Here is a 21,579-nt window from a genome sequence, read left to right as displayed (position 1 = left end):
GTAGGTGATTAACAGTCACAGCACAGCAGTAACATTACATCATGTTTTACACTTATGAAAAGATCCCATAAAGATTGCAGTAGCTGGTCTGGTGTTATGTAGCGTGTTGGCACAGTGTGTCCGAGATGAATCAGCTTCAAAAGGAAGTGCATAAAAACAAAAAGATAGGTACCAATCATAACTACTGGAGGACTGGTGAGAGCGCCAGTGCAAGCTGTGGTCTGGAGTTCAGTTAGTGAGGGGGTCAAAGGTGGTCCTTACAGAGTCGGCTAGAGCAAAAAGCAATCATATCAGGAATCTTATCAGCAATTTGTAAGACTTAGAGATAGTGAGGGGCTTAATCACTAATAAATTCTAAGGTTTGTAACCTTGAACTGATACAAACTCTGAAAAATCAGTCAAACCTGTGACCACACCCTATGTTTTTAACCTTTTTTTTTTTTGTTCTTTTCTCCAACCTGCAGTGATGGTTTGAGATTTGCCATTTTTTCCCTAAATGTAGAAGGTACGGGTTCTTCGAGTGTGGGTTAAAGAGGAAGTGAATAATGGAGCATTGGTGTCTGATGTGTACTACTGGCACAAAGCAGAAATACAAACTGCCTGTAATCAAATCCATCCCTTTTCAGGAGTTTTCTGATCTTCACAGGCCCTCTTTGTTCACCTGGTTTCTCTTGTTTTTGTATGTCACTTTTCTAAAATGCATAAAGCCCTTTTTTACAAAAAGAGAAAACAGAAGAAATTAGGGCAAGATGTATTTACGGTATTTATTTTGAAACTAATATGTTTTTTTTCTTTACAAATGTATTACCAACATCCGAAATATCATTATTCTCATGTTTTGATTTTATGTATTGGTGCATATATTGTTAATAATGTATAAAAGTCAGCTTGCACGCAGGATTTCCCACCCATACCAAATATTCCCTGTTTGTTACAGGGCGTGTCTTCTGCTAAGTTATCTTTTATTTGTCATATACATCACAAGAGCACCAGTACTTATTTAGTTGTTTCAGTTTAGTCAGGTAAATAGTTATTTAAACATATCAACATCCCCTTTTTTTTTTTTTCTACTAGTATCACATTCTCAAAATCCGCACTGTTCAACGATTACCTAAACACATAAAAGAAATATACAATTTTGACTTAATATAATCTTTCTGACACATTTCTACTTTATTTTATGCTGTTGAACATGAACTGTGTACTTCTCAGGAAAAGACACACATCTTTTGCACATGATTTACACATGATGTATTTTTTTTAAACAGGTAAAACAAGTTTCAATTGTACATGCACAAATAAAAATATACATTTTTTTTTCATTACTCAAAAGTGTTGCCATAGGGTTAAAATGGTAGAATACTTGTTGTACTGTAAATAGACATAATGCATCAGCAGTATGATTTAGGAGATATACTGCAAACTCAATAAGTACTGTATAAGTATAAGTACTAACTAATGTGAATGCACTACATACTAATTTTAACGTCAGTCTTAATATGAGTAGTACATTATAGTATGCCATTTTAAACACTGACATAGAGGTTGTTCCACTATGAAATAATAGTTGAAAATTATGTGTTTGCCTTATTGATTTATTGCCTAGTCATTTCTTGCAGAATTCCAATAATGAGCTTGAAGAAATTTTAAACATATGTACCACAAAGTTGTCTCCTGGAAATTAACTCTGTAGAATAGAGCATCAGAAGCAGGGGTTCTCAACCTTGGGGTCGGGACCTCAAGGTTGAAACACTGGGAGGGGGTTGCCAGATGTCTTCAAGGATGAAAAGAATATTTTTTCAAAAATGTACTTATTTTTACCCTTTATCTGCAACTACACCAAACTTGCCATATTTTAACCTATTTTCATCACTTTTTCTTGTCATATTTTTTCTCCGTTTAATGCATTTTTGCTACATCATTCCCATTTCTGCCACTTCACCATCAAATTTTAATGTCTTTTCTGCACATTTTTTTTCAGTTCAAACTAATTTTTTCTATTTTTAAATGACATTACCCCAACCCTCCTTGCCCCACTTATGCCACCTAAACCAATATTGACACTTTGAACCCCCTTCTTTATACCACTTTTTTGTTCAGTTTTGGCCACTCTTTTTTGCAACTTTTAACCAATTTCTGTGTTTCAAAAAAAAAAAAAAAAAAAAAAAATCCCATTTCACCACTTTTCCACCATTTTTGGTCACTTTTAATCCTTTTTTTCCCCCCTGATTAAAACAAGGATTAACATCTTTAAGTTGACTATATCAGTGGTTCTCAACTGGTCTCACGCTGCGACCCAATTTTGCCACCGTCAATAAATCCCGACCCACTTTTTTTTTTTAAGAATTCAACCAACCAAATTTAATCTCATTAATCCATTTAATCTTTTTTTTTTTTTTTTTTTCTTTAAAACATAAATCTATATATTTGCCTGTGCAATAAGCATTACACAACAGGCCTGTCAAAAGAAAAGTTTCTTTCAAAATAAAAGACAAGTTCAACCCAACATGAGAGACATTAAGTATTTATTTATTTTTGACCAGCTGTCCACGACTTACCCAGTACATGTCAGGGACCCACTTTTGGGTCCCGACCCACCAATTGAAAATCACTGGACAATTCACTATGGCGCAAATAATAATAAATTTCCTGGATAACAGTGGATATTATTCAGATAATTAAATAAATAAATGTGGTTATCACAGATTCATAGAACAATAGACCATCATTTTGCTGACTTTATGAATGGACCCCAAAAATCTTCCATCTTTATTTCCACATAACTGTTCTTCAGTGTTCATGTCTTTGTTCAACCACCTTCAGGAACAGTTGGGGGGGGGGTCCCTGGTGTCTGGAACCTTTATTTTGAAGGTTGTGGGCTGAAAAGGTTGCGAACTACTGCTCTCAGAACAGCATGTATTATTATTATTATCATCATCAATATTATGTAAGCACAGGTGGGCTGTCCTTGTGTGGAGCGCTTTAAAACGTGCGCGCTGTCATGCGCTCCGCTCTGATTGGCTGTTAGTGTCGAGGGGGCGTGTCACGTTTGTGTCATGTGAGAGAAAGAGAGAGAGAGCGAGAGAGAGAGAGATTAAGTGAAGGCAGGCGCACCACAGACTCCTATATCCGCCACAGACGGTGTCAGCTGCTGCTGCTAGCTGCGTTAGCCTCAGCTCACTGTTAGCATTTAGCCTCTAGCTCCTAAACTTCACATGAGGGAGTGAGCTGAGAGAGATACACAGTGTGTGTGTGTATGCGTGAGTTTGTGTAAGTGTGTGTGTGTGAGTGACAGCCTGCGGGGTCGACACTGAGCGTCCTGAAGTGACTCTGAACCCTCTCACAGGACTGTGTGTGTTCATTAAACCTACTTATCTCTGTGCTCATCAGAGTGACTCGGTGTGTGCGTGCGTGAGCATGTGTGTGTGTGCGTGAGGTTAGGAAGCAACGAGGCAAAACCATCAACAATCAGTGAGAGCCCGACAGTTTACAGTCGGTGTCTGGTTACTTTGCAGCGGATTACCGACACACCACCTACCACTACTACATGTGAGTACCACGACCGACACTGGAGCACAGTCTGTACATGTTTGTGTTTGTGTCAGTGTGGTCACAGATGTTCACTAAACAGGCATTTGCTGCAAACGGAGGTTTAAAGCGACACTTCACCCTTTTTTTTGGGTCACTTTTTTTAAAAACAAACATGAACTTAAACGTTTTACACCTTTCAGTTGAACCGTGTGTTTAATATTGTGTATAAAATGACTAATTTAAGGTTTAATAAGTTAAAAGTAGGTGCAAAAGTAATAAGAACTACATTTCCCATTGTGTGTGTAAGAGCAGGAAGGAAAAGTTTTGTTTACAAGCTGAAACTTGCATGTTGTTTAATATGTCAGTTTTCATTTTAGCATAAGTGTCAAACTGGGGTCCGGGGAACCAGCCATTGCTTGGGGTCCATGATATATATATATATATATATATATATATATTTTTTATTTATTTTTTATTATTATTATTATTTTTTAAAGTGTATGTTTCATTAGACATGTGTATTATTGAATATGTGGTATATGGATGGATATGATGTGCTGCTGTATCACTGTGAGGTGCAATGGTGTCTCAATGAATATGAAAATGTGCATAAAAGTAGTCCTAAATTTTGTTTATTGGTAATACAGTAAGCACATCTTATGTTGTCTATAAGACGAGCACAGAGGGGTATTCCATAAAGCGGGGTATGTTCAAACTCTGAGTATGTTCAGGCTCAAATGAGGGAAACTACTCTGAGTATCCCATTCCTAAACCCGAGGTATGTTCTTCTATGAGTATGTTACCATGGCAACATTGTCGTGAACTAAACCTGGTCGCTGGCAGGTTTTATCAAAGAAATCCTGGACTGGCTCCGCCCACCTGAACACTCTTCTCTGAAACACATTAGTAACATTACACACCACAGACGTGCTCACATCATTACTAATGTTGCGTTAATTTACGTTTTTTTTTTTGTGTGCAAACGGTAGTTTTCTTTATAACATTGTAGATGTAAATCATTAAGTGAAAGTCACTGAGAGGTTGATCTACATTAAAACATCTACTGACGTCTGTAGTAAAGTTCACTGAATACAAACCTGTGGATAATATAAAGGAGGAGATGACAATTTAAATGAATCCACTTTTAAGGCTCGATTGTTGTTTTATGTTGTTATACAGTTAAATCTGTAACTCACACCTCTATGATGATATGATGGCACAGTGAATTGTGACGCTGCTCTTGAAAGTGCCGGGTCGCGGGTGTGCGGGCTCTCTATGCAGCCATCCTATGCTGCTGTCACGTCTCCTCAGACACATTTTATTCATATTATTCACCGCTCGTCACGTCACTGAAGAGATAAAGTGATGAAGCGACCAAAAAGTGACTAATAACGGGTGATTTAAGCCACTATAGTCACTGAAGACTGAACACACCTTTAGAACAGGCTCATATTCCTCAAACACCGGCTTATTTCAGCCATTACGGTGAATAAAACACTATTTTCCGGGTGGTTGCCATGGCAGCTCAAGTCATCTTCGATCCATTGATGATGGCTTTTTATCACGCGCGGGCACGTCAGTAACCCAAGGTTTACATACTCAGGGTTGATTGACCCACTTCATACCAGCTGTAATGGAATCCGATACCCAGAGTTTCCCATCGCGGGGTATGTTGACCCAGAGTTTATGGACAGACTCAGAGTTTGTTAACCCTCCTTTATGGAATACCCCTCTTGTATTCTCTAACTTACTTTTCACAACGAAGATTGTAAATATTTAAGTTGAGACATTTGTTGGAGCTATTTTCTAGGTTCAAATAATCATTTTACCTTAAAGTGGTTAATTAAGTTACTGTTTATTTAAATATAAACTTGTTTCTTTTTGTGTGATTTATTGATTTGATAGTTTGCTAGGGCTGGGCAATATGGACCAAAAACTCCTATCTCAATATTTTTTCCTCAAAATGTCAATATACGATATATATTTCAATAATTTTAATTCAAACAAATGAAGTCTGACCAGAAAGACAATCCAGGGTTAGATTTGCTGTTGCAAAATGCCACACAGGCACATTTATTAACAAACACAATATGTGCCACTTTAATCTTTTTCTCTCCTAAGGGACAGCACGTGTGAGTGAGTTCTGTAGTCTGGCTTGTTTAGGGCAAGGTCTGGGTTAGGATGCACTTAGAAATCCATCAAACTGAGCTTTTGATGCTGTTCTGAGAAGTAATGAAAGCAGCAACTCCCAAAACATGAATTTTAATACAAAATAAGCTATAAAATAAAATATATTGTATTCATTATAGATGATATAGTAATTTTCTTAATTGCCAAAATAGGAATCTCAATATTTCTTGAATCTCAATTTATTGCCCAGGCCTATTCAGTGTATAGATACTGGATATGACCCACTGCTGTATCACTCTAGTGCAATGGCTGTCTCAGTGGCTATAAAATCATGCAAAAAAGTACTTCAAACTTGAAAAAATAAAATAAAATATATATATTTGTGTCTACAAGACTAGTGTAGGTTCTTTTTCCACTACAAAGATGTTAGATATTTAAGTTGAGTCATTTGTTGGAGCTTTTTTCTAGGTTTAAATAATTTAATATTTTACCTTAAAGTGGAATTTATTTATTTGATAGCTTGCACTGGGTACATTCTAAATGTTGACGTGTAGGCACTAGGGCTGGGCGATACGGGCCAAAACTCATATCTAGGTATTATTTTCTCAAAATGGCAACATACGATATAAACTTTTTTTTTTTTTACCAATATAAAGTCTTACCAGAAAGACGATCCAGGGTTAAATTTGCAAAATGTCACACAGGCACATTTATTAACACATTTATTAGTTCAGGTTCTCTTTAGGTTCTTTTCTACTACAAAAATCTGAAATATTTAAGTTGAGACATTCAAAGAATAGATCGTACCTTTGGCATTTAGGGCGACTGACATTTAATTGATGTGACGATTATGAGGGAGTCCTTGAAAAGTTTTCTACCCTGTAAAGTTATCAGTTAAATGTGGAATTGCAAACTAGGGCACTCTAATATAACGTCTATAATCTGTGACTCATTGATATTTGACCCCTGAACTAAAATTAGTTTGACATCCCTGATCTTAGGGCACTTCAAACTACCGTCTTTCATCACTATACCGTATGTCTGTTAGGGCTGGGCAAAATAATAATGATCGAAATAATAAAATTAACAAAAATGATTTTTGTTTTGCAAATTCGAGTTAAAAAAACAAAAAACAAAAACATTTTTTTTTTCCCACCACAGTTCTTTCAGACTTTTTTGCGTTCCGCTCTTGTGGGCTACCGTAGCGCGATGTGAGCCAGTCCCCTCTTTGTTTACATTTGTTTATCCTTTGAGTAGGCTATATGTGTGCCACAGGTATGTTTCATTTTTTATTCGCATTATGCTGAGATGCTTTGGGGAGTTTATTTTTTTAATTAATGTTAAGTTATAAAATAAAATTCTTAATCAGAAAATTTAAGCTACTGTGAAGTTGCTGTTGCACTTTTGCTTAAACCTGGGTTAATGCTTGAAATAGTTGAATGACAGAGCCTCATTTGCTGTTTATTTTGGGATTGTTCTATGCATTTTAACTCTTGAGGAAAATCAAAGCAATAAAGTTGCACTTTTGACAATATACAGTATCTGATGTCTGCAGTCATTTTAAAAAAAAATTGAAAATCGAAAAGGATCTCGAATTTTTCTTTAAAAAAACAGAGATTTTTTTTTTCCAGGCAAAAACGCCCAGCCCCTAATCTCTGTGTGAGTCAATCTGGTGTTGGAGTTATGTTTTCAGTCGAAATTCAGTCTCTGTTCTTTCACCTTTGAACCTGCTGTTGTTGTGTCAGAATCCTTTGTTTGTTCATCCACAAATCATCTGCGTCAGGAGAAGATTTCCACACACACCAACACACACACACACATACACACTTGACTTGGCACATCTCACATCATCACACAGTGCTGTGGATATGGCTGAGCAGTGAGCACTGATCAAATTAGGGTCATTGATTAAACACAAACAGAAGTTGTACAGCATTATGCAGGTGGATTAAAAAAACAAAACAAAAAACTTTTCAAATGCATGAATGAAGCTGACCATTAAGTTCACGTTTTTTAAGGACATCCCACGCACTCGTTTAAAAAAAAATCAGAATTTTTTACCAATTGTTCCTTAAATATTCAATTGGTACACCTATTAATACTTTTTGAAATATGGCCAATTTAGTAAGGGGGGTAATATTCGATTTTTGCGCATCCTTTTTTTTCCTTTCATTTTTAGCTTCCAATATCTCAGGATCTGCACCACATAGGAAACTGATATGTGGTATAGTAATACAGCTACACCCACTCTCTCAGAAAGGGTCAATGAAAATAGGGTTTTTTTTTTAGATTTCAAGAGACTGTCACCCAAGAACCAATGCATATATGTGACTGACCAGTAGTTCTATGAACAGTCTATGTTCATAGATCAAAGCTGATCAAATTACAGGGAGCTGAGGCATATGCAAAGTTCTTTACTGAAGGCCCAAACACGTTCCACCCAACAAACTTTTTTCCAATTTTGAGTGATGGACATGTCCACCAGATGGGATGTATAGCAGATATTTTTGTATATTCTGAGAGAGTAGGTGGAGCTCTATTAGTGTACCAAATATCAGTTTCCTATGTGGTGTAGTTCCTGCGATATTGGAAGCTGAAAATGGCCAACTCACTAAATTGGCCAAATCTCAAAAAGTTTTCATCAGATCAAACTGAATATGTACAGTGTGCTTATTGAATACAATTGGTAAAAATCTCAGATTTTTTTTAGACCGAAGTGCTTGGGCCATTTGTTGAAATTACTTTTATGATTTTAAAGTATTTTATTTTACATTTTAATTAGACGAGTTGACTCGTGTTCGTTGCAAAGTAAGACTTATTTGACGGCTGTTAAGATGTTAAAAACTTTTGAAGGAGTTGCACATGAATGCACAATATTTTCTTTAAACCATATGTATTGATCCACAATAAACTGGTTGTATCAGCAGCCCTATGCAAGCATTTAAATGATAGTGCTGAGAGATGATAGACTGAGTTCACGATACGATGCAATCGCCGATAATGGGCTCACGTTAACGATAACAAATTTTGGAAAAGGAAGAAAGACAAAAAATTGCTGTTGTAGAAATAACCATGCTTTATTTGACTTTAAAGGTGTGGTATTATGCTATTTTTCACCCATCTCCATTTGTGCTAAGAACCCCAGCAACTAAGTATGTGAGGTTTATTTTCCCAAACTCGCCTGTTTTCCAGAATTTTAGCCCTCTGAAAGGTGACTTTCTGAGCAGTTCTAAAAACAGGCTGTTTTGGGGTTTACCTGTGCATATTCATGAGTAGGGGTGTCTGTAGACGATGACTTCATGCTTCGCTCTTGTGAGGGAGATCAGTGATCACCAAAGCAATTTTCTTTTTGCTATCCACACACTGTTATTGTTTTCAGCCAAAAAAACTGCACATTACAGTAAAACACATTGATATTCAAGCGGCTATAGTGATTATGAGTTCGTCTCAGCGCTTCATAAGCTGCTGAGTCACTTTCTTCTCCTCCTCCTCATCTCTATTAACCACAGGAATAGTGCATTTAAGGTGATAATCATTTATTTTGTCCAACCGCTGCATTGCATTGTGTCACAAACACGTCAGATCAAGTCAAAGGCAATACGAGGCGATATAACGGGTACTAAAACCGGAACTGCTCCATGGGTGCTACATCGTGGCTGCTCACTGCTCTTCAGGGAGAGGTTAAATGCAGAGAACACATTTCGTGTATGTAGCTTTACATTTATGATAAAGTACAATATATAACCGCAGTGTTTGTTTTAGCTGTGAGCTAGTTTGAGTGGGAGGAGCTCACATTCTTATAGGGTAGGAGGAGCCATGATTATCAGGAGGAGGAGTTTCCGCTAGGTGACGTCAAGTAGTGGGGAAAATCCAAATTGCCCATTTAGAGCTGACTTTTTATAAAATGTGGAATAACAAAGGAGGGAGGAAACAGAACTTTTTCAGCTTTGGCCTTCTGAACGAGGCTAAAGACCTGTAGGTTTCACTTTTGCTTTGTCGGGTTCTGGTCAAAGCTTGAATAAGGTTCATATCATAAATGGTCTGTGTTTAAAAGCAAATTGGCGACACAAAAAGCCAAAACTAAATATTGTCTTTCTTTTCTTTCTTCTCGTCCTCTGCACCTGCTCATTCATTCTCCGTTTTTTTTTTTTTTTTTTGGTCGACTAATCGCTACCATTTCCTTGGTTGACTCCAGCGCTACTTTACAGTGAACTTGTTTCTCTCCGTTAGTCCTGGGTTGAACTATCGATCTGTCCGAGGTGCTCCTACTGACAGTGTGCATAAGCCATAGAGTCTGTCATTATGTCTATGATCAGTTTCTGTTCCCCAAAGATTCCAGCAGACTTCCCCAGGAGGAAGAAGATTATGGAAGATATCAGTGTAGTTTCACTTCCACATTATTCTGTGGTTTTTTATTCCTTTCGGTTAGCAAATATTGTATGTTTAGTTCATTTTTTTGTTCTGTTTTTTTGCATTAATCACTTCATTTATTTTTTTTTTAAATTGTGGTGTGTTTGAAATGAAACTTCTAGGTTTAGTTACAGTTGAAGTCCTCTTTGCACATGGCAATAAGGAAAATATTTTCAACTAAGATGTCCTTAAACAAATGTATTCAAGCTTATTTTATGGTCATAAACTACAGAAGTATAATGATGGGATTTTTAAAAGTCACAATCACCATACTAAAGATGTTTTGTGTTTTAATTTGTATCGACAGAATTGATTAAATAAAGTTCAGTGTAATATAATAAAAGTTGCAGCCCTAATTTGATAATTACCCCTTTACAAAATGATTAACTATATGAACTACTGTAGTTTACATTTCATCAAATTGGCAGTAAAATAACAGCACAGTGATTGTGAGCTCCTCCAGAAAAAGAAATAGAAGTTGGGTCCTTTTAGATAATTTCTGTTTTTTCTAAATACTTTTTCTCTCGAGGAGTGAGTGCAGCAGCAGCAGCAGCAGCACATGGAGTATCATGTTGACAGAGCTGCTGACAGACATCAGCTGGCGGTGGATGTTGAGTGACAGTGAAAGTGAAAGTCCAAATGAAGCATTTCAATACACAAGTGATTGTGCTTTTGGTGGAAGAAAGGTACATTATTAATGAGTGTTTTGTGTATTTCTTAGGGCCCTATAAATTAGTTTTATTTTGTTCCATATTCTGTCTTTATTTTTTCCCAAATTCCATTTTTTCCACTTTAATTTATTAAATTGCGTTTTTTTTTTAGAAATATTTATAATTTTTTAAAGAAAATATTAGTTTTTAGCACCTGTGAGGAAACAAACTAAATACTAATAAGAAAACTCATAATTAAACAAAAATGCATGTCAAAAATGAAGTAAGATACAATTAAAAGGTAGATATAAGTTGTAGTGACATACAAATGATTAAAAAAGGAGCAGTCAGAATAACCCATCTCATATAAAGATGTATAAGAACAGCATTAATGTCACCCAATGTCCTCTCAGGGATCAATGGTTTACTGAATCCGAGCAGGTTTATTGATTAAGTTTTGATCAACTTAGTTTAAATTAACCTAATGTAATTCATCCTATCTTCTGTAGCTCTGAGATGTTAGAATGTAACATTCTAATAACGTTGCTCCAATGGACTTTTATTTTGTAAACCGGAAGTTGCCACTGAAACGGTTGCAAATGAGGTACCTTACGAGACACGGACAAAAGGCTGGATTAAAAAGAACTAAAGGACAACACAGACTGAGTTATTCTTAGTTAGCCAGGCACAACAGTTCTAACACTGAGCAGGGGAAGATGATTAAATCTGATGACGTTCTCACGGAGCGCCGCTGCGCTACACAAAAAACATGCAGAGTTTTTACAGGCACAGCAAAGTTAAACGGGCACTGGAGGCTCTGTAGTTAGACGGTGTTTGTGGTGGTTTAAGATGAGTTTAATGCAGTCAGGAAAGGAAGGGAAGAGCGGTGCATCTAATAAACGGTCCCCGGAAACATGCCCAATAATACTAACCAAAAACGAGGAAACCGAACAGACGATGTCGCTTAGAAGAAAGAAAACGCACAAAGCAGAAACGCGGCTGTACTTTGATTAACAAAAAGTCACGTCGAACACGGCACCAGACACACAAACCCACTCCTTGCCGTAAACGGCAACAGGAAAATACTCAGTAGGGACACACACCACGCGGCAGCAGCCCACGCAGCCCAGGAGGGCGAGACGTGCTCGCAGCTCCCACCACAGGTGATGGACCAAAAGCAGTGAACCGCAGAAAAAACACGGCAGTAGTGGAGTCCGTTCAAAGAGTAGCACTCGACCATACACGAGAAGAACAAAAGGGACTGGGTTTCCAGTGTCACATGACTTTATAGACTCACGTGGGTCACCGGAGGTCACAGGCTACTTTGTTGTTATTAATTTCTCGACCTGTGCATGCTCAAGAATGAAGTGCTTGAAGCACCGCCTCTGGCGGTCAGAAGGGATGAAATAGAACTACTCTGCTGGTATGCTGCAATCCATTGTTTATTAGTTGTTTTCCTGCTTTAATAGACCTTCTATTCAAGTCTTTTCTATCAGGATAATGTCTAAAACACGAGGGAATGTGGTCCTCCAGGAATTTAATTTGATGGGTTTGATAGTGTATTATTTGGATAGAGAATTCACATCCATTTCTTATTCAGCTTTCTCACCAATGCACAGTCCTCGTATTCACTTCACATTGTACCAATACTTAAACTGGTTTGTACATTGGTTTGAAGGTTAAATTCTTATGCAGTGTGTGCAAGATATTTACCAAGCTCCAGGTAGCGCCTTTGTACTAGCATCAAATGTGTGGGTTTCCATTGATGTGAGTATAAATGTTGTATGTTCTTTCTGAACTTGAGTAAAAAGCATGGGTTCTTCAGGTATTCTCTCACAGCCTATAAAGACATGGGCGTTAAACACCCTTTTCTCTCAGGGGGTAAACAGCAGTTTGATCTCAAGTGGGCGGCAGATTTTAGGTATGAAAAGCAGCAATTTCAACAATTTTATGCCCCAGTATGGACTTTCCCTTATAAATTGTGTATATGATATGTAAGACGCATACAATATCGAGCAGTAAGGGAGAGAAATTAGTCCCTTTTGCGTTTTTACATCAAATGTCCTTTATTTTGTTACAAATTTCTGAGTAATTTGGATGAATTTTGTGGGACTCTTCTTAAAATTGCAGGATTTTAGAACACTGGAGAGTTCTTTTGACATTTTGCGATTAAATATGGCTGCTGCTGTGTGATATAAGCATGGCAAAATGGCAAGCTCCTGCAAAATATTATTGGGTTTCATTGAATTTGTATTATTAGGTAATTTACACATGGATTATTGTTATTGTAATTTTTACTATCTCCAGGCAGACTATTTGGTTGCTCCAAAGCAGAGATGGGCAACTTCTATCACAGAGGGAGCCACAAAAATGTGATTGTCTGATCTGAGGGCCACATTATCAACATTCATGTCACCATTTAGAAGAATGACCAATATGAGCAATAATACAAGCTTGAAAATGCACATTTCTTGTTTTAAATTAATTTTGTAGATTTTCTTGTCAATTTGGTTAATTTTGTGTTCTTTTTGTGTGTTTTTCACAAAATTAGACCGAGGGCCGTCAGTCGCCTATGGCTGCCCTAAAGGGTCGATATTGGTCCCCGGGCCTTGAGTTTGATATATGTAGTTAAAAAGTAGCATTTGAAACTCAAGATTGCAATTTTAAACACATCTCACTGGCATGGGGAAAAAAAATCTGCGGCTTTTAATTACCATAGACACATGTAATAATTTCATGTCAGTTATTTCTCCTCCTTTAATAATAAAATAAAGACCTATATGGGACAAGAAGGGGATAAAATGTTTGTCACAATTGTGTGTAGTATTAGCACGATGAAGCAATATAGCTAAAAAGCTTCTGTGTCAGCAGTATTCATGTCTCAACATGAGGATCTGTAGCGATCTCTCACTGATTGGATTTGGCTTGTAAAAGAATTAAAGGTTAACTTGCAGTTATTGCACAAATCCTGGCTGATGCAATGTATATACGTGCATTGCACAGTGATTGATTACCCAATGTAGTTCAAAGCAAATCTCAAACGCCTGTTAATGTGTGAACCTGGAGGCACTGATGAGCACATAAAGAAATGTCCTCACAGTCTTACAAGGTTTAAGAGTTTCTGAAACCTTGAACCATGGATATTAGCCCAACTCTTGGTCCATCAAGGAATTGATCTTTCAGGAATGTTGACAGAAATTCACACGTGCTCCATGCAAACACGCCCATTGCTGTATGTTGATGAAGGAGAAATTTTTTTTTTTTTAAACTCAGAATTCTGAAATACAGTCTGTGTAACCCAGGGGTGTCCAACTCATTTTTGTTTGATCTCATGAGGGCCACAAGCTTTATGCGGGAAAACAAGTAATTTCAACATTATTGTGCTCTCGTTTACACTTGCACGTATATATAAAATACAAAATATGTAAGAAACTGACAATATCCAAGCAATAAGTGACAGTTTTCAGTCCCAACAGGAACTTCACTTCAAATGTCCTTGATTTCTATTTAAGTAAGTAAAATGTTACGTAATAATTTCAGGAAAATTAAAAGATTTTGCAAGAGTTTTTCAACAGTTAAACATAAAAAAAGACTGCCATCATGATTGAGCCCCTGCAAATATTATTCAGTTACATTTCCACAATGACTGATGTTTTCTCTGTCATTTTTACTTTCTCCTCTGGGCCTAGTGGGATTCTCCAAGGGGACGGATTTGGCCCCCGGGCTTTGAGTTTGACACTTGTGGTCTAACCTAACTGATGTTTTTGATTCAACGTGCATTTGATCAAAGCTGCAGCTGTCAAATATTCTGGTAATCGGGTATACTATCAGATATTCCATTGATAATCGAAAAATTGGATAAAATATACTTTTGAAAGCTACATTTGCGACAGAAAATAAGGCCTATCACTTGAAAAGCAAACAATTGGGTTTGTATTATTAGGGAAAAAACATTACATTTATTTATTACGTACCGGTACATACAGTATTATTCAAGGTAGAAACAGAGGAGAACATGCATATTGTTGGGAAAATATTTCACCACATGTGACGACAAATGCAGGCATGTTTAAAATTTTCTAAATTCATTGATCGTTGTTTGTAATCGAGTTATTCAAGAACCACAAGCAATAGTTGCAGTCCTACATCTGACAAAAGCGTCATGTTTATTTATCAATTGCATGTTTGGGATATTGTTACCTTCTATAAAAATGTATTTTATAAAATATGTGCTACTTTACATCTTGAATATAAATGTTTTATTTTATTGGTTTGCACTTGAAACTTTTTAACTAGCTTAAGTTGTTTTTGATCATGACATCATGTTTCTTTCTGGTGCCCCAAGAGTTACCTATCACAACACCATCATACTTTATTTTTGGTTTCGCTAGTAAAATGTTGTTTTAACTTTTACCAGTCAGGATTCTGTGTGAATGTAGGTTCATATTAATAACCAAAGGTTTGCAACAACAAAATGTATTTGGTCCTAAATCTTATACTGGTGGGATTTTGTGCCATGGATTGCACTGCAACATTGATGTAATTTATTAAAGAAATAGCCTTCTTTCAGGTAAAAACTCCAAGCGCTCAAGTCTGTCTTATGCCTTTTATTTTCTTGGGACTTTTAGAAGCTAAAGGTCACATACACATGGCAAAGATAGAAAACAATTCATATTAATACAGGGAAAAAAACAAAATTAACTGAACTAATGATCAATGTTGTACATTAGAGATAAGAAATAAATACATGCTCCGGATTATAGTTAATGCCTACAAATTTCAATGTGAATCATAGCATCACATGAATAGTCTAAACACTGACCCACTTACTAGCAATAAGACCCACAGGAAGTGATGTCAGGGAAGTTTAAAGAAGTGCTTTACATTCCTTCCCAGATTTTTCTGTAATACTGTAAACTTTAAAACAACAGAGCAACCAAATGCCACACATATGAACTCCCTGTAGTCCCTCGCGTGGTGCAGGAAAAAAGCATGAAATGTGTCCTGTATTTGGCTACTTAAATTCAAGAATTTAAAAAAGCTAGAAATTAAACTGCAGTATACAAGCATGTATATATTATTTAGGTAATAATTAAATAAATGCAAAAAGTTATTTTGTGTTTTTGTAGTAGTTCAGTGTATTTCTCATTTTGCGTGTCTGTGTGTATGGTGTTGCTTTACGTGTTTTTGCCGTTCTGTGTGTTTTCGTTTGTTTTGATCAACTGTAATTTTTGGGCCTATACTACGTAGCTGGATAAATACATCCAGGATATCTCTGCGTTATCAGGCTTCACCTTCAACCAGACATTCACAATCCTAGAGCAGCTGTACTATGAAGCTGGTTATCAACAAGTTAGCTTAAGCCAGCAGTTTTCAGCCCAGATGCGTGCATGCTCACATAAATGGGCCAAAAACAACACTGTTGCTGTAGCAAAAGCAGGAAGGAAGGAATTCTGGCAGGAAATTGCAGACTATTAATGCTTACATTTGTGAGATTATATACAATATTATTCCATGGGACAATAAACTAGTCTTGTTGCCGACCAGGTTAGCTGTTCAGCATCAAATGAAGCTCAAGAGTTCATGGTCGAAGTGGTGGCGAGGCAGACGCTGACAGACCCATACAGGCCTGTCCTGTAACGGAGGGAATCCAACTTTGTAGTACAGGCCCATTTTGTATTTCTGTTCTCATTTTGTGTTTTTGTTGTTTTGTATATTTTGTTACATTTGTAGTCATTGTGTGTGGATTGGAGTCATTTGGATTATTTCAGTTGTCTTTTTGTTGTCATTTTGTGTATTTTTCTGTAATTTTGTAAGTTTTTATAGAGTCGTTTTGTTTTGTTTTTTTAAATTTTGTCAATTTGTTGCCTTTTTGCATAATTTATTGTCATTTTGGGTATTCCTGTTTGTAGTTTCTGTTATATATATATATATGTGTGTATATTGTTTTGTATTTCATCTTATCTGTTTTTGTTGTAATTTTGATCTTATTAGTTTTGTGTATTTTTCTGTAATTTTGTATGTTTTTATCTAGTCATTGCATGTGTCCTTGGAGTCATTTTGTGCGTTCACTTTTGGGGGGTCGTATAGAATTAGTCCGAGAGCCACATGTGGCCCCTGTCAGTTGCTCATGTCTGCTCTGGAGTCATGTACAGAGAGACACTGACACATTTCAATTCCTCTGTCTGTTTATACTGGAGAGCACGTGTCCCATCATCCATTGCTGCAAAACTACAGCTACAAAATGTGTTAGCCAATGATGTGAGAGATGGCAGTCACCAGCGTAAAGATATAAAATGTAGGATTTTTTATTGCAATATAAAATGTTGCCACTAGATGTCGCATAATTCCATGAGCACATTTAACGCTAGTTCTTAATCTGATCCTTGGTCACAAGTTAACGCCGTTATTTCTATAAATGTCATTATTAGCGTGGAGTAAATCATGTGAGTTTACACATGTAGTTATACACTACAACTTAACTCTCAACTAAACTGGTTTATCTCATGGCTGCTGCATGAAGTGTCTGGTCTAACTAATATATATCTACACACAACTCTTCAGGGGTTCAGATAGCTAAAAATACTGCTGATCAGTTCTAATGAACATATCACCCTCACAATCAAAGTGTGGCATCAAGGTCTGGACTCGAAGGTATCAAACCAAGATGGATTGTGCTGCTAGCTGGGAGTCTTTTATCATTTTTGTCGTCCTGTATCTCACCATTCTTCCCATGTCGTACTTAGTACTCTTACTTTTATCTGTTGGTGCATGGAGAAGGAGAAAATGGCAGAGACAAGATAGTGTCAGTGAGAAAACATCTCAGGAGGACAGCTTCATAGAGAGATAAGACCACGGACGACTAGATGAGGATTTCATTTGCCTTAGCGTCGAGCCCTTTTCTGTTGCGCCAAATTGCTGCTATTGTGTTTTATTGATGGCTAAGGCTAATAATTTGTGACTCGTTTATTTCCGGACTGTGGGAGGAAATGTATGACTTAGAGAAAAAATAAGACACTACCCTGGTTGGATATGCAAATCACCAACTTTAACTCACCTCTGGAGGGTTTTTTTCCATTTTAAAATAGTCAATCACCTCTTGTCTGCTTTTATGATGACGGTTGTGTTTGAAATGACACACTCAGTATATACTCAATGAGTTAGTAGTGCTGCATAGTACAGTTTACAACAGTGGTTCTCGTCTCTTAATTCTTAATCCAACTACCCCCCTTTTGTCTGATTACAACATTTTGCTTAGAAAACTATTTAAAAACAACTATAGAGCATAACAATAGAATAAACTAGTGATAACTAGGGCTGAACGATTTTGGAAAATAATCTAATTGCGAATGTTGTGATTGATTTATTGCTCGTGTTCATTGAAAAATACATGACAAGAGGCCTTTGAAAAAAATCACAATCTGTTTCATAATAAATCATTTCCAATTTATTTAAATTTTAAATAAATATAAAATCTAAACTTTAAAGCACAGATTACAACAATAAAGCAAACAAATCTGTGGCTTTACCTCTTCAACATATCTAACTAACTTCAAGTTTCATGAAACATTTAAACATGTGGACTGCACTTCTTAAACACTCTGAACTGAACAGGACAGGACAAGACAGGACAAGAAACAAAAATTAAAAATCGCAGCCTTTGCGAATAGAAAATTGCATTTTATGATATCGCGATAATATCGCAAATGCAATTAATCGTTCAGCCTTAGTAATAACACACATTTCAGATAATCTCATTTTGTAAATAAGTGCAAAGAAACTGTATTTAACCTGTGGCTCCCAACCTTTTTTGGATCATGACCCCATTTTGATATTAAGAATTTCTGCCAACCCCAAATATTTTTTTTTTTGTAGTTTTTATCATTTCCAATTATCTCAAGCCTGGGGTGGGACATTTCATTTGTTAATTTTTCTCTCTCTCAAGTAGTGTCATAACACACCCCTAGGGGTACACATACCCTCATTTGAGAAACACTGGTCTACTATATACTATTAATATGATTAGGATGATGACGTTTCCCAAGATGCATTTCAAACCTACAATGACAAAAGTAGAATATCAATATGTGGTCATTTGATCCATAAAATTTGCATAAACACATTTTATTAAGACGTTTCAGAGATTTTCCGAGACTCTCCATTGTGCTACTGACAAAACTTCAGGTTAACTTCAAAACAAGAGCCCTATTTTTTATGAAAACTAATAAAGACAAGAAGAGATGTTTTTGTTTTGAAAAGGGAATGTTTGATTTTTATCTTGAAACCAGTCCCGGGACTATTTTACATTCCGCTCGCAATGCATCATGGGGCGGTTGAGTATGACTAGTGTGCCCACTGTGCATACTTCAAAACTGTCCCGATGTAGCATACATAGGGGTACTTCTCGCTTACTCAATTTTCCATGCCATCTAATGTGAACGCACGACATACTCATTTTGACGTCACATTTAGTATGAGTAGTAGTTATTTTTTTCGAATTTTTTTTGGTCATTTCTTTAGTTAGTTCAAAAGTTTAAAAAAATTCACAACACATTTTGAATGAAAAGCAGCAGAAGAGAAGATTATTCCTATAGTGTCTGCCCCTTTGTACAATATTCACAAAAAGAAAATAAAAAACAACATTTTAATTAAAAAATAAACAAAAGATTTCATGTTTGCTCAATCAAATATCTAACATCTGATATTATTTATATTCAAATCTAATTTTCATACTTATTTAACATTGCAGATTTGATGTGTTTCTTAAATTTTAGGAGAGTTCCTGACACTTTAATTTTTTCTGAACAAATTCTTGTCAGTTTGTTCCACTTTTGTGTTAAAGCTGGTTTTTTTTTTTTTTTTTTTTTTTTTTTAAATATGTCTGTTCCCTTTAAATAATAGTGACTTTCTCTTCTTTCTAGCCTTTCTTGGATGTTCTTTGGCAATGTCTTTTTTAGTGGCTTTATACAAAATCTGAAGAATATTGTAATCAACAATATCATTAAAATTTAGTCACTTACATGATCTCTATATCTTATGTTTTATATATATATATATATATATATATATATATATATATATATATATATATTTATAGTTTTCAGAGCCCTCTTTTGGTAATACGAACTTTGGCTGTATGTAAGCTTTACAGGTTGAACCCCAAATTTCCACACAGTAAGTTAATAAATATAGTAGAATCATTGTGATATAATATAGAGTAAGTAGAGAATATTGATTTAGATAGAAGTTGTATGTTAGTATTACATTTCGAACAAATCTAATATCTTGGTTTAACTTTTAAACGTCCTGGTTTTGTTTTCAACTTACTAGGCATAAGCATAAAAAAAGTTGGTTGATTGAGGGGAAAAAAGTGATATTGATTTAATAATTGAATTATAAACTTCACTTTTGCATATAAAATGTTTTTTTTTTTGCAGATCTCAGCGTGTAATGACTTTGCTCCACCTAGTGCCAACTATATCCTACATTCTCAATTTCTGGCTACTTTTAGACTGGCTGACTCAGTGTTGTTCAGGTCTGATTTCAGCTTTGGAAAAGCCCTGTGTTAGGGTTCTGCTTCAACCTCTGATGTGGATCAATCTCAGTAGCTTTCTTCGCCAACTGCCTTTTTTTTTTTTTTTTTTTTTTTGGCCTAACTTTGTGAAATTCTTTTGGTTTTTGATGTAGGAGGTCGTGTATGTGCATCAGTGCTGGATTTTGGTGCAGTCGTATTAAGTTGTTCATTCAAATCGATTTGTCTACTCACTAGGGATGTCCAGATCCGATATTGATATCGGTCCGATATCAGCCAGAAAACGAATACAGTAGTCCTCACTATAATGCGGTTCACCTTTCGCGGCCTCTGTGTTTCACAGGTTTTTTTTTTTTACAGTGCAAATTTCCATGCATTTTTTACAGCGTATGAACACGCATTATGTTCTGTGTCCTGATTGGCTAAGGGAGAACCCGCGCATTATGTTCTGCGTCCTGATTGGCTAATGCTTCGTTCACACTGGATACATCACAAAATGTCCAGATTACATACAAAGTCAATGGATGAATGCGTCCCAGATGCGAAATCTTTCCTGTGCGGCAGTGTGGTCCGATCCGCACTTTTTTGTCGTATTCGCAAGAGTTGAAAATATTGAACTCCTGCGACTGTTTCGCATGACGAAAGCCAATCAGTCTTTGTTGTTGCTGTTCACCCATTCAACCATGGAGTAGAAGCTGTGTGTGACCACCTGGAGCTGTATGACACAACCTTTATAACCAGGACCGGACTGGGAAGGATTAGACGTGGAGGAGAATCAGTGAGGAGGTGGTAGCAGCAGGTAAAAGTTCTCTCTGTAGCACTGAGCTAGGATAGCATTAGCTGCTAATCACACCAGCTTTTTTCACTGGTGGTTTATGTTTATGAGAGGAGAAAAAGGAGCGCAGCTCCTCGCTTCAGCAGGCAGTGAAACTCACCGAGTTGGATGTGTCGCTGGTGGGCGGGGCTTCGCTTCAAACGCGCATATGATGTGAAGTTGGGACATTTTTTGATCCTGAGCACTCTGAAGTGCTGTATGTTTGCAAGTTTTCTCCCCGACAAAACCCACAATGTTGACGGGGAGGGGTTTTACAGCCTTAAAACATGTATAATAATTGTAAAAAAAAAAGTAAAGCTGACTACTTCGCAGATTACACCTATTACGGGTTATTTTTAGAACGTAACTCCCGCGATAAACGAGGGACTACTATATAGGATTTTATCAGATTGCATCTAAAATCTCCGATATAAGTGCTCCGATAATCGCCGATATAAGCGTTCCGATAAGACCATTTTCTAAGAGCAATGATAACATCGTTTTGGGCAAAC

General features: G+C 36.5%; 1 protein-coding gene across 1 annotated transcript in view; it reads left to right on the top strand.

Annotated features, from left to right (window-relative positions):
• The first annotated feature begins 3,114 nt into the window (after positions 1-3,114).
• pcxb (pyruvate carboxylase b) overlaps positions 3,115-21,579 on the top strand; it is a 341,179-nt gene continuing 322,714 nt past the window's right edge. Inside the window, exon 1 of the mRNA XM_028475285.1 lies at positions 3,115-3,549. Within this exon, the coding sequence (XP_028331086.1) occupies positions 3,548-3,549 (2 nt within the window). The 5' untranslated portion in view covers positions 3,115-3,547. The remainder of the gene's footprint in view (positions 3,550-21,579) is intronic.

This window comes from Gouania willdenowi, chromosome 18, assembly GCF_900634775.1.
Source record: "Gouania willdenowi chromosome 18, fGouWil2.1, whole genome shotgun sequence".
In the NCBI taxonomy this organism is placed as follows: domain Eukaryota; kingdom Metazoa; phylum Chordata; class Actinopteri; order Blenniiformes; family Gobiesocidae; genus Gouania; species Gouania willdenowi.
This window is presented reverse-complemented; position numbering and strand designations above follow the sequence as displayed.